This window comes from Trichophyton verrucosum (genome assembly GCF_000151505.1).
Source record: "Trichophyton verrucosum HKI 0517 chromosome Unknown contig01082_1.f1.exp, whole genome shotgun sequence".
NCBI lineage: Eukaryota > Fungi > Ascomycota > Eurotiomycetes > Onygenales > Arthrodermataceae > Trichophyton > Trichophyton verrucosum.
Genome location: NW_003315171.1, coordinates 1 through 14,999, shown reverse-complemented (window position 1 = coordinate 14,999; position 14,999 = coordinate 1). Strand labels below are relative to the sequence as shown.

General features: G+C 49.4%; 4 protein-coding genes across 4 annotated transcripts; 3 read left to right on the top strand and 1 right to left on the bottom strand.

The window, feature by feature from the left end:
* Positions 1–2,184: 2,184 nt before the first annotated feature.
* Positions 2,185–4,065, top strand: TRV_07653 (siderophore transcription factor SreA; the record flags this gene model as incomplete). Its single annotated transcript, XM_003018289.1, has 3 exons — positions 2,185–2,579; positions 2,763–3,199; positions 3,260–4,065. The coding sequence occupies 3 exons, from the start codon at positions 2,185–2,187 to the stop codon at positions 4,063–4,065; spliced, it is 1,638 nt and encodes a 545-aa protein (XP_003018335.1).
* A 641-nt stretch (positions 4,066–4,706) lies between these two features.
* TRV_07652 (uncharacterized protein) lies at positions 4,707–6,366 on the bottom strand (the record flags this gene model as incomplete). Its single annotated transcript, XM_003018288.1, has 2 exons — positions 4,707–4,917; positions 4,943–6,366. 2 exons carry the CDS (start codon positions 6,364–6,366, stop codon positions 4,707–4,709), a joined length of 1,635 nt encoding a protein of 544 aa, XP_003018334.1.
* A 1,421-nt stretch (positions 6,367–7,787) lies between these two features.
* TRV_07651 (3-ketoacyl-acyl carrier protein reductase) lies at positions 7,788–8,522 on the top strand (the record flags this gene model as incomplete). Its single annotated transcript, XM_003018287.1, has 2 exons — positions 7,788–8,092; positions 8,213–8,522. 2 exons carry the CDS (start codon positions 7,788–7,790, stop codon positions 8,520–8,522), a joined length of 615 nt encoding a protein of 204 aa, XP_003018333.1.
* A 3,102-nt stretch (positions 8,523–11,624) lies between these two features.
* On the top strand, positions 11,625–13,415 carry TRV_07650 (uncharacterized protein; the record flags this gene model as incomplete). Its single annotated transcript, XM_003018286.1, has 4 exons — positions 11,625–11,693; positions 11,829–12,550; positions 12,676–13,109; positions 13,177–13,415. The coding sequence occupies 4 exons, from the start codon at positions 11,625–11,627 to the stop codon at positions 13,413–13,415; spliced, it is 1,464 nt and encodes a 487-aa protein (XP_003018332.1).
* Positions 13,416–14,999: the final 1,584 nt, after the last annotated feature.

The window sequence follows — 14,999 nt, the reverse complement described above, 5'->3', positions numbered from 1 at the left end:
CTATAGTCTGGTTGTGGATGTTATATTATAATAGTTTACGGGTGTGCTAATGTGGACATTCTATCACAGCCACCGCTGGTATGGAGCTGGTACCGAACGTTCCACCATACATAACCAGGCATGTGTCCTTCATGTTCTCCTTCATCGGACGAGGAATCTGTAAGTTGCATCAACCTTATTACCCACATATATAGCGCCTTCCTAATATCTACTGCAGTTTACGTCTTCGTTGGCTGCATCATCCTCGAGTATAACGTTCTGCGTATCATTGCCGGATCGCTTATCGGAATCGTCGGCCTGGGCTACTGTGTGCTCGAGTACATTCCATCCATAGAACCACCAGCCAACATGCGCGAGGATGGTGGTGACCCAGGCTGGGGCGCTGAGCAAGTTTAACGGTGGTCCTGGCCCCCATCTAATCTTGACACGCACCAGGAATTCGCTCCCGATACTGTGTCCCGCTAAAGCCCTTGCTCTTAATTTTGCGAAATATCCTATATCAATCCTGACATTATTCCTTTTTCCCTGCTTACCTGCAACGTGCAAATGAGAACTGGGGTGGTTAGATTATACCGTTTCTTCTTCACTGGCCTACCCCCTATCGACAACTTTCCGGTCTTCTTGTCTTCTGCTCTTATCATATTTGGGATATACCATTATTATTACAACTTGCTCCCGCTTTACTGTACTGTACTGTAGTATGCTACTTTTACGTATATGAGTCCACTACTTTCCCTGCCGCTAGCCCCTTTTCTCCTGTTTATTCCCTGTCTGGAGTCAATGCATGCACGACCCCTTGCTAGGGCGAACTTCCCCGGCGACCAGGGTGATATCACGTGTTACTAGTCCAAAAAAGGAAATAGCCAATAAAGACTCTCGGAGTTATGCTTACGTTTGTCTCCGGCCAATCAGACAGCGTGTAGATGCCATTACAAACGCCAAGCCCCAAAAATAAGAACGCGCGACGGCTTAGCAAGTGGGGCTGATGAGGTTAAATTTCTTATCAGCAAATCTGATCAGCCGAAAGACGAAGCGGACGAACGACGAGATTGTGACGACGAGGGCGTAAAAGGGCGGGAGAAAAAAAAAGGGAGCAACGAGGAGATAGAAGGCCAGATCAGGAAACGTTTTTATCTAGGCGATAACCGGAAGACAAGGATCAAAGGGCGGGCGGACGGAGGTTCCAGGCTTGCGGTGGCGTGCTGCGTGCACTGATGATCAAGATAAGATAATCAACGGGGAGAGATAATCAGATTCGCTCGTCCGTGAATAAGAAACGTACGCAGAACCAGCCGCAGCACCACCATGACGAAAGGAGAAAGACGAAGGCGAAAAAGAAAGCATCACACGACCCAGAATCAAGCATCAGCGAGCGCGCTTGCAGCAGATCGTCTCGACCTCGCTTTCAACGGTCACCTCGCCCCCAGAATCGGTGTATAAGATAGCTGAGGCACTCGAGACCCGGTGGGTAAACTCAGGCAGGCGGAACAAAAGGAAGCGAAAACCTTGGTGAAGATCTGATAAGGACAAGCATTTTTTTTTTTTCTTCCTTTTTTTCAGTTTCTCCAACTTGGGACTTTTTTTTTTTTATCTTGGGAGCCTAGTTTAATCTTCCGTCCTCCTGGCCAATAGTAGGTTGACTATTTCGCTTGTCGTGTCATCCTCTTGTCGCTGTCGTCTTTCTCTGCCTGTCCTGTCATCTCAGCTCCTTTTTCTCTGTTTGTTCTTTGGTAAGAAGATCTTTCATTCTCCTTATTCTCATCAGCGCTGGCTTTCGCAGTATAACGACTCCTCATACTCGACCGTCGAAAGCTTCGGCTTAAAGGAGCCTGCAGCCGGCCAGACTTGAGCAAATATTGTTGCTAACTGAAGGACTGAAGGCCACCAGATTACCCTCGCCCTCCTGCTATTGCATACATGTCCAGCGTATAAAACCATCTCTCTCTCTCTCTCTCTCTCCCTCTCTCTGTGCTTGTCGCTTGAAGCATTTTCGCCAGTGGCAAACGTCCTGGTCAAAACGACCCCCAAAAGACCTCCCGATCGCAAACAAACAGTCTCATCTTTTGACCCCAACGGCTTGTCCCCTCGTTTGACTCGGGCTTACTAGCGGATTTTGGGGGTGATTTCTCACGGAGGAGGATCTCTTTAAGAAGAAGAAATACCCGATAGGTACAGACGCTGCCGATGCTCACTCTCCGATCTTCATCAGAGACCGTGCGCGGATTCCCAGCTACAAAACGCGATATGATACGCCAGCCATCTGCCGAGGACCTTGATGCTGCACACCAGCTAGTTTCTTCTGCGCGAGGCGTAGCGGATATCCGGCCTGATAGCTTTGACGCCAGCCGGTCGCCTGACGGAGATAAGGCAAGCGTCAGTACAGGTGCAGCCATGGACGACGCTGCGCCGAGTGATCAGAATCAGAGTGAGTCGCAGCAGCAGCAGCAGCAACAGCAACAGCAACAACAACAGCACAGTCAAGCCTCGGAGCAGGTATCGGCGCCAGAGAGCTCAAGTCGCTCGAGAGCGTCGCCAAAGGCTTCGCGGAATACAGAGGTCTTCTTGGGACACCAGTGTGTGTAAGTGCTCGCATGTTACAACAACCTACGCAGTACGTACGTCTACTAGACGGATATGCTAACATAGCATTCTCTACGCAGGAACTGTGGAACAAAACGAACTCCCTTATGGCGCAGGTCACCGTCTGGTTCAACTATCTGCAACGCTTGCGGCCTATATCTCAAAGCTAGAAATACGGACAGACCTACAAACCGGATCCGTGACTCTGGAGCAAACGCAAACAGTGGCTATGCGAATAGCTCAACCTCAGACCCAAGAGCCTCTCCCGCCGCGAGTGATGTGTCCGCTCAGAACGCATCCGGCTGCGGATCTACTCCAGCAGGCACCTGTCCCGGTGGCGGGAGCTGTAACGGAACCGGCGGCGCGGTAGGATGCGATGGATGCCCGGCATACAATAACCGCGTGTACAAGGCAGCTCCTCGAGCTCCTTCAGTTCGTCAAGCGAGAGCATCTCCATCTGCTCAGACAAGTGAAGAACAGGCTCAGAGCGGACTAGATGCTTTAGACAGCGCATCCCAGGATGCCAGCGGAATGCCGAAGGCCTGTCAGAACTGTGGCACTACCCTCACTCCGCTCTGGAGGAGAGATGACCAGGGGAATACCATATGTAACGCTTGTGGTAAGTAGTATCTGCTCAGGTTATATCTTCCTCGCAGCTCTGCTAATCAGTGATATCCAGGCCTCTATTACCGGCTCCATGGAAGTCATCGGCCTGTTGCAATGAAAAAGACAGTCATCAAAAGACGAAAACGGGTCGTTCCAGCTCTTAGAGATCGTTCTCCAGGAGCTGGGTCTTCCGACAATTCTTCAGTCTCCCCGGAGCTACACTCTGCCAGCCTTGCAACTAGCAATGCCGATACTAATGCCTACCCTCCGTCTGAGAATGGAGGAACCAGCTACGGGACCGCTCAGTTTCCTCATAGTGCTCCTCCACCTATTGACTTCACAGGCTACTACAGCAAACCAACACAATCTACCTCCTCCCCCGGCCTAAACACCCTGATCAACCACTCCCCCAACACCAAGAAACGGACTCACTCTGAAAGCACCTCTGCCGAATCCGCACCCCCAGCTACTCGTATACAGTCCGACATTTCCGCTTCTGCACACCTTCCTCCCATAAACCCAGCGAGTGCTCGCGCTCTACCAAACTCAGGCCGTCTAAGTTCAATCTCCTCGTTGCTCAACCATACAGATCCCAGTTTTACCGAATCCCACGTCGATGCTGCTCTTGGCTCAAACGCTCCAGCCAGATCCCAGACACAAACACAACCTCAACCTGGCACTCGCTCTTATTCACCGAATCCAGTGAACCCCCCGGCTACCCAGCCAGCACATGGCAGCCACTCTATTCCCCCGCCGCCTCTTACACCCGCAGCTGATGATAACGTCAAGGCAGCGAGAAGAGCTCAGTTGCAACGGGAGGCAGAGAATATGCGTGAAGCCTTGCGTGCAAAGGAGAGGGAGCTGGCTTCATTAAAGTAGCCCTCAATCTCTTATCCCCATGTCCCTGTCTATCGATCAAGGAATATCAGTCGATGATATGGCGTTTATACCCTTTCTTTACTACATTTTCACTTTCGCTTGCCAGCGCGTAACCTTACTGGACATTTATTTCCTACTATCAATTTGTCTTTCGTGTTCTTTTCCTTTCTGTGTTAATCTCCTCTATGATACATGACTTTGCTTCCATGCTAGGTGTTAGGTCGGTATAAGCTCACTGTGATATTCGGATAGGCGGGCCGGTTGGTGGATGCCTGTATCTTTTTTTTTCTCCTTACTTGTTTCCTAGCTGTATCTCACTTCCTGATGAACATGCCGAGTCCGGCCAACTCTCCCTTTATTCCCTTTCAATTCAGCCTCACTGCTCTTTGACAAGCTTATTATTTAATCGATGAAGAATTTGTTCGACGCCTAATACACATATTTTTTTTTTTTCGTGTCTTTTCGGATTAGATACATCTTCGTTCAAATCATGGCTGCATCAATAGCAGTACATTGTCACAAGGCAAGTATCAGATCTCATAGCAAATATCGTTTCAACGCCCACCACCACAATGATCTCATCCATCCCGTCTCCTTCATTAAGAGGTAAACTGTGCTCTGCGGCCTCGAACGTGTAACCTTTACTGGGTACTGAAAAAAAGCAAGAGTCTCTTCTCCGTGTGAAGTTGAGTCCCAGGAAGGTCCATCACCCACACTAAAATCCACAATCCACCAGAGTGAACAAAACCACGAACGACATTCCCGAGCTTCAGCTGCGGGAAACCAGCAAACAAGCAGACTTGATAAAATAAACCAGCCACCCCGTCACGATCATCATCATCACGGTAACCCCTAAATCTCACTGGCCAGCACACACTGCGAGAGCGGCGACTTGGGCATAGGGCGGATTCTTATCATCTTGGGAGGAGCCCTTTCACCCATTCCTTTCTTGAAGTCGTTTCTCGACCAGGATCTCCAGTGAGGATTCAGCAACCCGTTGAATGGCAGCCATGGCTCTGCATAATAAGAATCCGAGTCAGCTGGATCGAGAATCGGCCGTTTCTTACCACGCTTGGCCTTATCGTGGACCCAGGTTCCGTGGCTGGTGTAGAACTTATGGACGTGTCCGGTAATACCCTTGAGGAGACTAGGAGTGTGGGCATACGACAAGACTTCCAGAGGACCGGTGTAAAGGACCGGATCGATGTACTTGATTGCTCGGTGCATGAGGCTGGCGACGCAGGAACTCTCGTGTGGCCAACACTTGGGTCCTTTCAGGAGCACAAACAGAGATACCTCGGGAGGCGTGGAGTTTCGTGCCGGCATGGCATCGCCAAAGAAGTTATAATGATGGACCGCGGATTTCTCGTCCTGCGCCTGGTCTCGAGTGTAAATCTCGTCAAGGGCTTCTTCAGAAAGCTCGGTGTCTTGCCGGTAGCATTCATAGTCTGCTGCGTTATACCCTTGAATACCTTCTTCCTCGTCAGACTCGGAGGATTTGAAGCTGGGGACCTCGGTGTCGATCTCATCAGTGTCGATGTCGTCAGTGTCGATGGGCTTCTCTGAAGAGTTGTCTCCGATGTTATCGAGTGACTGGCTTGACGCAGGCGTATCTTCGTCACAGATATCAGACTCAGGGGAAGAAGCCGAAGACTCTTCCTCATTCAAATCAGCCATCTTTTCATAATCAGATGGCTTCTCATCGACAGGATAGCCATCGTGAGGAGGAGCCAGAGGCTTAGCGTCGAGGATGTCACCAATGGAATCTTGTTGCCCGTTGGCAGCATGACGAGAGCTGCCCTCTGGCTCATCTGAGGAACCATCATACGATTCCATAGCGCTAGGATAGTCATCCTCTATCATCTTCTGGGGCTTCTTCTTGGGTGATTTTCTTGGTTTCTTCTTACTGTTCTTCTTCGCAGCCTCTTTGACAACAGTGAGATTTTTAGCCCCCTTGAGATGACGAACGATATAGACATGCAAGCCATCATCCCATTCACAAACAAACGGATGGCTGGCAGAAGGAGGATCACGGCAAGGGACGATGAAGATAGCTTCACGGAGCTTGAAGTTCTTCTCCGTGTCCCACAACGTACTCTCAATCACATACCAGGGTCCAGGCTCTGCTTCAGTGACGAGGTAGAAGTACGCCACGGCATACGGGCCAGACTCTCTCAAGCGCGATGGAGAGCTGATCGTGCAGTGACGAGGCTCAGGGAGTTCTGGGCCGGATGCGAATGCCCATTTCTCGAGGACTTTCTTGGTAAAGGGCCGCCAGTCAATACGGTTTTCCTGAGCCATGGCTGGCTAGCAGTCAGTGAATCCGACTACGGAGTCTGAGCTGAACAAGGAGTCTCTGCGGTAACGAGCCCCAGATTTGACAGGCAGTCTGTTTGCTGTCTGTCGTACTGCAGGAGGTTTCAAGAGGAGATGACTCGAGCAGCCGGGATATCAGTCGAGTCAAAGGTTGAACAGTCTGGAGTATGTGTATACGGCACAGTCGATGCAACGAGAATTGGTGAGCTTGAAAGATAGCTCGAAGAAGCAGCCGGAGAGGCTTGAAGATGTCTTTAATAGGTGAGATGATGGTGATGACAGGAGAGAGAGGTGGGAGAAGAGAGGGAGGATGAGAAGAAGAGGAGAAAAAAGGCCATCCATCCTGTTGCGTGTGCCCTTGCCCTCCCTGACTCCCTCTTTTAGGGCAAGACTACGACAACATCGTGAAGGCCTTTCTTTTTAGTCTTCTAGCTCTTTCTAAGTGAACGACTGTGCTCGGCGTCCTATAGCTAGTGAAGAACGGCAGGCATAACGACATTAGCAGTCAGGTCAGTTATAGGTGTTGGCATGTAATAGATTACACTCTTAGTATAACAGTATATCTACATTATCAGGAAGCAATAATGTGGGTATAGAGACATAGGAGTAGCAAGACTGGGAAAGAGAGCCTCTCCTGCTTTAGGTATTCACAGCTCTCCTTTCTACCTGGCCTGGTCAAAAACACTAGAGAGGTATGCTCTTCATATAGCCCGCTATGTCTTGATTAATCCACTATAGGGGAATATACCTTCACTGACTATCCTTTGTATCCAGCATAGAGTGATATGAGGCAAATGAGAAGGCATAAAGGCAGTATGGGGTATACATATTGGACATGCAGTTGTGTCTTAAAGCAACTCTACAGTGGAGAGTTACAAGAAAGCCGGATATCTTAGTTTCCCTATACTTCTAGGGAATGTCTCAGCTATAAAAGCACGAGGCATTAGCCCGAGCATATCTGTACAAATATAGAGACCTCTCTATCTTCATATATCCATGCATGGCATCTCTTTAGATGTTTCTCCTTTTTCTCCTTTTTCTCCTTTTTTTGTGGTATTTTTTTAGTGACGTCACATGACCGTGGCTAATATCGGCGCTAAGCCCTAAAGTCGGATGACTAATCCGGCAAAGGGGGAAAACTGCGGGGAGAAGAGTCAACATTCGCAGCTTTCAATGTAAACAACGACGACGACGACGAGATACAGAGGACGAGAAGAAGAAAGGAAGAGAAAAGGGGGCCAATCGACGCTCTGGCTATATCCATGCTGCGTCTTCGAACGTTTATCAGAAACCTAGGCGCCCTTGACTCCCGATCGATCGTTCTAAGCAACAGCCGGCCCTCGCTTTCTAGCTCTAGCCCGGCATCACTCGCTCAGATCGTCCATCGCACCTACACGAGACGGACAATGGCCACCGCGATGGGCAAACGCCTTGACGGCAAGACGATCCTAGTGACCGGAGCATCGTCAGGCATCGGCAAGGCCACCGCGCTGGAATTCGCGCGAACGTCGCCGAAGAACCTGAAACTCATCCTGACTGCTCGGCGATTCGACTCGCTCAAGCAGGTTGCCGAGCAGATCAAGACGGAGGTAGGGGAGGGCGTCAAGGTGCTTCCGGTGCAGCTTGACGTCAGCAAGAAGGAGAACATCGACAAGTTCATCGTCGAGCTGCCGGAGGAGTTCAAGGAGATCGATATCCTAGTGAACAATGCGTATGTCTTTTGCAACCATCCCCTTCTTGTGGACGAGCGCGGACGGAACAATGTGTTTGTTTGAGTACATGCAGTACGGCTACTGACTGACTGACTGGTTGGGTGCAGCGGACTTGTTAGAGGAGTAGCAAAGGCCCCTGAGATCGCCACGGAAGATCTGGAGGTGATGTTCAACACCAATGTTCATGGCTTGATCCACATGACTCAGGCTGTGCTACCTATCTTCCAGAAGAGGCCAAACGGTGGACGGGGAGACATCATCAATCTCGGAAGCATTGCTGGCCGAGAGGCGTACCCCGGCGGCAGCATCTACTGCGCTACCAAGGCGGCGGTCCGAAGCTTCACCGACGCTCTCCGGAAGGAACTCATCGCTACTCGCATCAGGGTTATTGAAATTGATCCCGGCCAAGTTGAAACTGTAAGCATCTAACCACTTAACTTTTGGTGATTGAAGATAAAAGATGATTTGGACCACGATATAAGCTAACGCAGGAGCGGCGGCGGCGGCGATGTTTGCAGGAATTTTCCGTGGTGAGATTTTACGGAGACAAAGCCAAGGCGGATGCTGTTTATGCGTAAGTTCTAGTCTCTCTCTCTCTCTGATGAGCTGTCAAGTTCCGTGACACTGACTGTTGTTGAATGTGTGTGTGATATCTAGTGGCTGTGATCCTCTCACAGCAGAGGACATCGCGGAGGTAATCGTATTCACTGCTGGGCGGCCGGAGAACGTCGTTATCGCGGATACGTTGATCTACCCACAGCATCAAGTGAGTTTTTTTACTTTTTTTTTTTCTCCTTTCAATCCATTTTCATATCAAAGGAGCCCCCAACCGAGCAAATCTTGTCTTCCGTTTCCGTTCCTTTCCCCCTTCTCCCTTTCCCCCGTTCTGGAGTCAAACGTGAATTTTTTCTGACACGCGCGCGTCCTCGTAGGGCTCGCCAACGGCTCTATATAGGAGGTCCTAAGCCCAAGAAGCAGAACGGGCAGAAGGTCCGAGAGTAAAGAAAAAAGAGATGAATCCGAGGACACGGATGAGGACTTGACCATGTAGATCTGTATATAGAACGTGTCTTGTCCATTGTCCCTCCGTACTATTGTTATTGTTGTTACTGTCTATCAAACCCCCTTTTTTTGAGTCCTTTGCTATGTACCTCCTGCCAAGCTTGCCCGCTTAGCTTAGCTCCTACACTAGATTGAGTAGATGAGGTACCTTGCATTGTCCGGCGGGCGTAGAAAAGTCAGTCCCCTCCAGGCCCAAAAGCGATAGTCTCTTTGAGGTGAAAAGAGGTAAATATAAGAAAGAAGAGGAAGAAGAAGCGAGAAAAAGCACTTTCTACACGTGAAATGTCGACAGGGCAGGGCATCCATCATGGCTGTTTTTGGGCTGAACATCACCCGCGAGGAGATCCACGCCGGCAGGGCAGGGCAGGGGGGGTTGCCAATAAATGACTTAAGTGGTGTGAGGTTGCTGTGGACTTGGACTGTTCCTTAAGGCTAGATGGCCAATATAATACGAGAAACGAGAGGGTCAGATCGCAGAGTAGGACACTACTGTGACATAACACTACTATCAAAGATGCAATATCAATCCTGACCGTCTGGAGCCCAAGGCCAGGATGAGATGGACGAGTATGCTACTCCGGAGATAAGAGACGGATCCTTCGGCCAGAGACCTGCTGGTCTGTCTTGCTCGTGCCAGCGTAGAGCCATCGAAGTCGGTAGATGTGTGATCTACTTGCATAAATGGGCAATAATAAGCCGGCGAACACGGATGCAACACATGTACGGAACACTCTCTGTAAGCACACCGATAATGATAGGTATGATAACAGGCAGCGAGAGGTTGCAGTCGATGCCATGAGTAACTAATGATACTGTACATCCGAAACTCCCAGGGCCAGGGATTAGATCCGCATGGCATGACAAGGCCTGTCGTTGCAAAAAGAAGAAAAAGAAGAAAGAAGAAGAAGAAGAAGAAGCACGAGGAAATAATAAATTAAAATATGTATATCGGCCCAGCGAGCCGATGAGAGCAGGGCCAGGGAGGATAACCTAACTGTAGGCACATACTCCGTAAGTAGCTAAGTGTCCCCTCTACCGAGATGAGACGTGGGAGTGGGAGGGGAAAGGTCAAGCAAGGGCTGCAAGATTTTTTGGGCCTGGCAGGTCGAGAGCAAGGGAGAGCTGGTAGCGTGTGAAACCCTGACAGGGCTGACCGGTGAAGGCCACAGGAGAAGTACAGAAGTACAGAGTAGTACCTTGTACCTGTACCTGTACCTGTACCTTGTACCTAACTGGCGGGTGGCAGTCGAGCTTCCTAGCACCGGCTGGCGTAACCAACTCGAGCAAAGCAGTTGCACTTCGTAGTAGCGTAGCAGGACGACGGAGCCTGACTCCATCAAGGTCGTTTTGTACGGAGCAGAGCCAGAGTTGAGTGGCCATTTTTTCGTAATAAAATAATAAATATGTAGAAAGCATGTGCAAAAAAAAAAAAAAAAAAAAAAAAAAAAAAAAAAAAAAAAAGAAGGGCAAAATGCACTCCAGTCTCCAGGCCCGGTTCGGGTCTCTGGGCAGTCTCCATGCCCTCCCAGAGTTCACGTCTCATGCAGGAACTAGATCACGCACGCACGCAGCGAGGTCTCAGGTCAGCCAGTAGCAGGACGGATACTCCGCCGTATCGAGACGCCATCAGCGAATAGAGGCCTGGCTGTGACCGTCCGGAGCTCGCAGGACAGACCAAGTGGCTGTCCGTTTTGACTCCTGCTGGCTGGCTTGCTTGCTGGCTTGCTTGCCTGCCTTGTTGGCCTTGCTGCTACCCAGGCAACCAACGGACTACCTGCATCTGCGCCGTGTGATAGCTTTCCCCGGGGGAGGCTTATCACACATAAGTAGGTGCTGCACCGAGTAGTAGTAGGTCAGGAAGTAAGTACATACTTACTTTTACATCATCAGTAAGGTACATACTCCGTAGCTTGGGCGAGCCTAACCTGTTAGCGGGTGGATGCTCGCAATCTCCGGCGTCAAGCCAGGCCAATCCCTTTTTCCCAAGGCAAAAAGGCGTTAAGTATCAAAAAGTAAAGCCTGGGATGGATGGGACCTGAGGATGGGGAACAGGGCCCCCTTTTTTCTCCCTTCTCTTTCCAGCTTCTGCAAACTCCACTGGCTGTCTAAGTAGACGGAGAACGTGCCAACGGGGATTCTCTTAAGAAGTATCAGTGTACTAGGTGTGTAGAGTCGAGTAGAGTAAGAGCAGCAGTCAACTGAGCCGAAGGCTGGCGGGCGGTGGCAGGATGATGCCTGCTGGGGATCTGCGGTGCCTGCGGTGCTGGACGGAGTAGCATGTATACGGGCAGGAAGACGCCTCAACGCGCCGTCGTCTGGCTCGCTGAGACGCCCGCGGCCCTGCTGCAGGGTTATGCCCGGAAGACGACGCTGCTCGAGGCTGTCCATCGCCCTGATGCTTGCTGCTGCTGTAGTATCTGCTGTTGCTGCTGTATCTGCTGCTTGTTGCTGCCGGTCGTTCGTTCGTGGATGCCGCCGAATGCCTGCATGGTACACTTACTCGCCAGTAGAAGCGACGGCGAGGAGACAGACCTTCCTGTAAGCCATCCAAGTAGCCAGTCGACCTGCATCTATCTCTGTCTCTCTCTGTCTCTCGTATCACTCCTGTCGACTGCTGTGGTTTGTCTCTTATGTAGTCTGGTGCTGTAGTAGAAATAATAATCAACAACTAAGATAGCGGTCCCTTTTTTTTTTTTCCTTTTTTTCCTTTTTTTACTCTCTCTCTTCTCTTTTTTTTGCTTTTCTTTGCTTCTTTTTTTTCCCTTTTTTTATTTCCCTTTTTTTTTTTATTTCTCTTTCTTCCTTTTCTTCTTCTTCGTCTTTTCTGATAGCAAAGAAAAAAAGGGCGAGCGTCAAACGTCGTCGAGTCGAGAGCAGCAAAGAAGAACATCCAGCGTCTCGAGCAGCGCCCATCTCTTCTTCTACTTCTTCATCTTCATCTTCATCTTCTCTTCTACTACTTATCATCTTCTCCTCTTCATCTTCTACTTATCTTCGTCTTGTCGCCTCCTCGAAAAGGAGTTAAGAAGCTGTCCTTTTGCTTTTTCCTCCTCGCCGTCGCTTCTCAACTGCTGCAACCACCGACTCGAACTCTTTGCTGCGATCTCTCGTTTCTTCTTTCTTTTTGGCCCTTCTTCTGACTTGACGTCCTTCTATATCTCTTCACTTCGTTCTCTTCTCTTTTTCTTCGGCCTGTCGAGAATCCGTCTAGAAGAGAGGGAGTCTCCAGCGTTGTCGTTCTTCCTCCTCTTCGTCGTTGTCGTTGTCGCCGTCGTCTGTTCCGAAGCCGCCCCCCTTACGCTGCTGCGTCGTCGTCGTCGTCTTTCTTCTTCTTCTTCTTCTTCTTCTTCTCCTCCGGTTGTTACGACTACTCTCAACACATCATGGCCTCACGAGTAAGCCGGCTCTTCTTCTGCTCCCTTACTCCTGCTAACGTCTGCAGTATCTCCGAGAATACAAGCTGGTCGTCGTCGGCGGCGGTGGTGTCGGCAAATCCTGTCTGACCATCCAATTGATCCAGAGCCATTTCGTCGACGAATATGACCCTACAATTGAAGGTGCCTTTTTTCCCCTTTCCTTCCTCCTCTCTTCTTATTCTTCATCGTCTTCATCGTCTCTGTCTTCGTCTTCGTCTTCGTCTTCTTCCTCTTGTTCCGTACATAGACTCATCCGTCACAGATTCATACAGAAAGCAATGCGTCATCGACGACGAGGTCGCCCTGCTAGACGTGCTCGATACCGCCGGTCAGGAAGAGTACTCGGCCATGAGAGAACAGTACATGCGAACCGGCGAGGGCTTCCTGCTCGTCTACTCCATCACCTCTCGGCAGTCGTTTGAGGAAATCATCACGTTCCAGCAGCAGATACTCCGAGTCAAGGACAAGGACTACTTCCCCATCATCCTCGTAGGCAACAAGTGCGACTTGGAAAAGGAGCGAGAAGTCTCACAAGAGGGTGCGTCTCTTTTTCTTTTTGCCTACTCTGCTTCTTCTACGAACATCGCCTAACTAACTCTCGACAGATGGCGAAAAACTAGCACGGAGCTTTGGATGCAAGTTCATCGAGACATCAGCCAAGTCACGCATCAACGTCGACAACGCCTTTTACGATATCGTTCGAGAAATCCGCCGATACAACAAAGAAATGTCATCCTACTCATCCGGTGGCGGTGGGTTCGGATCCCGAGGCCCAGAGGGCAAGGTGGACGTCGACGACCATGGCGACCAGGCCGGCTGCTGCGCCAAGTGCATTATCATGTAAACGGAATGAAAACAAGATAATAACAAAAAAAAAGAGAGAAAAGAGAGAGAGAGAGAGAGACGAGGGGGGGAGGGAAGGAGGGAGGTTGGGGAGGGAAAACATTCCATGAACAATCCGAGAGACAGGCGGGCAGGCAAACCAGACGACAGACAGAACGGGCTGAGGAGAGAAACATATTAAACATAACGGACAATGGGAGGTTCGGCCAAAGGAAAAGAAAAAAGAAAGAAAGAAAAAAGGGTCAATTCGACTGATAAGAGACACGAAGTGACGCGCAAAAACACAGGTAGAGGATTCTTTCCAGGGGTGTACGATTTTCAAAAAGGAAAAGCAAGCCATTTTAAAACCAAATCATCTTCAATTGCCAACATTTACAGTCAAGAGCAGGGGGAATCGGATTCAATGATGCCCGAGAGCAGTCAGACAGGGGGACCCAAGCAACAGCCGAATCTCACTCGACCATGCTGTGGTCTGTTCCGCTGTCTTTCGAACGAGTCGCACATACAACCGAGCCTCCTCGGCCTCCCCCTCCTCCTCTCAACGTCCGCCGCAAGGATAACCGAGAAAAAGGCACACGAATACATCCATCTCTCTCGAAAACACAGTCTCTAACCTTCTCGACCGGTCCAGGATTGCACAGTTGATTGACCATTTTGATGATTTTTTTTTTTTTTCATTTCTTTTTGTTCTATCTGGAATTTCATGGATATAATCTTCCTTTTTCTATTCCCCCTTTGCCTTTGCACTTTGGTTTATTCCCACCATCTCCATATCCCCCTCCCCTTACTCTTATTTCTTTTGTTATCTGTTGCCTTCTCCCTCATTCATCTCCTTCCTTGCTCCTGGATAGCCTCCCTCGTGTCTCTATTGCACCCCCTGTGTCCGTCTGTTCGTGCGTTCCATGCCTCCATATACCACTTTATACCACACCACACCACACCACACCATGCCATATACACCATTCCTGTCAGTACTGTCCATCTATCGGTCTGTTATTTTCTAATTCTATTTCTATATTTCCTTATCTCTTTTTCTTATCTCATCCTTATTACTACTATTTCATTTCATCTCTCTTATACTCCTTTCTGTTACTTCTCCTTACTTTTTTCATACCTCCTTAATCTACCTTACTTACCTTACCTGCTCTACCACGGTGATATACGAGAATGCGCAGGCAGCTCTGTCTCTCTCATCTTCTAAAAAAAAAAAAAGACACTCGAGCTTGATCCGGGAAGATAACTAGTTATTTACCGTCTGCCATTCTTAAATTCTTGTCTACATCTTGCCTACCTTACTTTTTTCGCTGTGAGTATACTTATCCCCCTCCCGTACCATACCATTTTGCTCTCTTTTCTTTTCTTTTCTTTGCTTTGCTTTTCTTTTCCTTTGCTGCTCATTTTGTGTCTCTTACTTCGTGTTTTGATATCCCTATATACAGTCTCTACACTAGTTACGCTCTCATATCTATCTATCATACTTCTACTCGCTTCCATCTCCGCTCACTGCCAGGCTGCTTTCTTTGTTTCTCATTCCCTTTTACATATAAAATAGCTCAATGCATGCACCATTTTCTCTCTCTCTCTC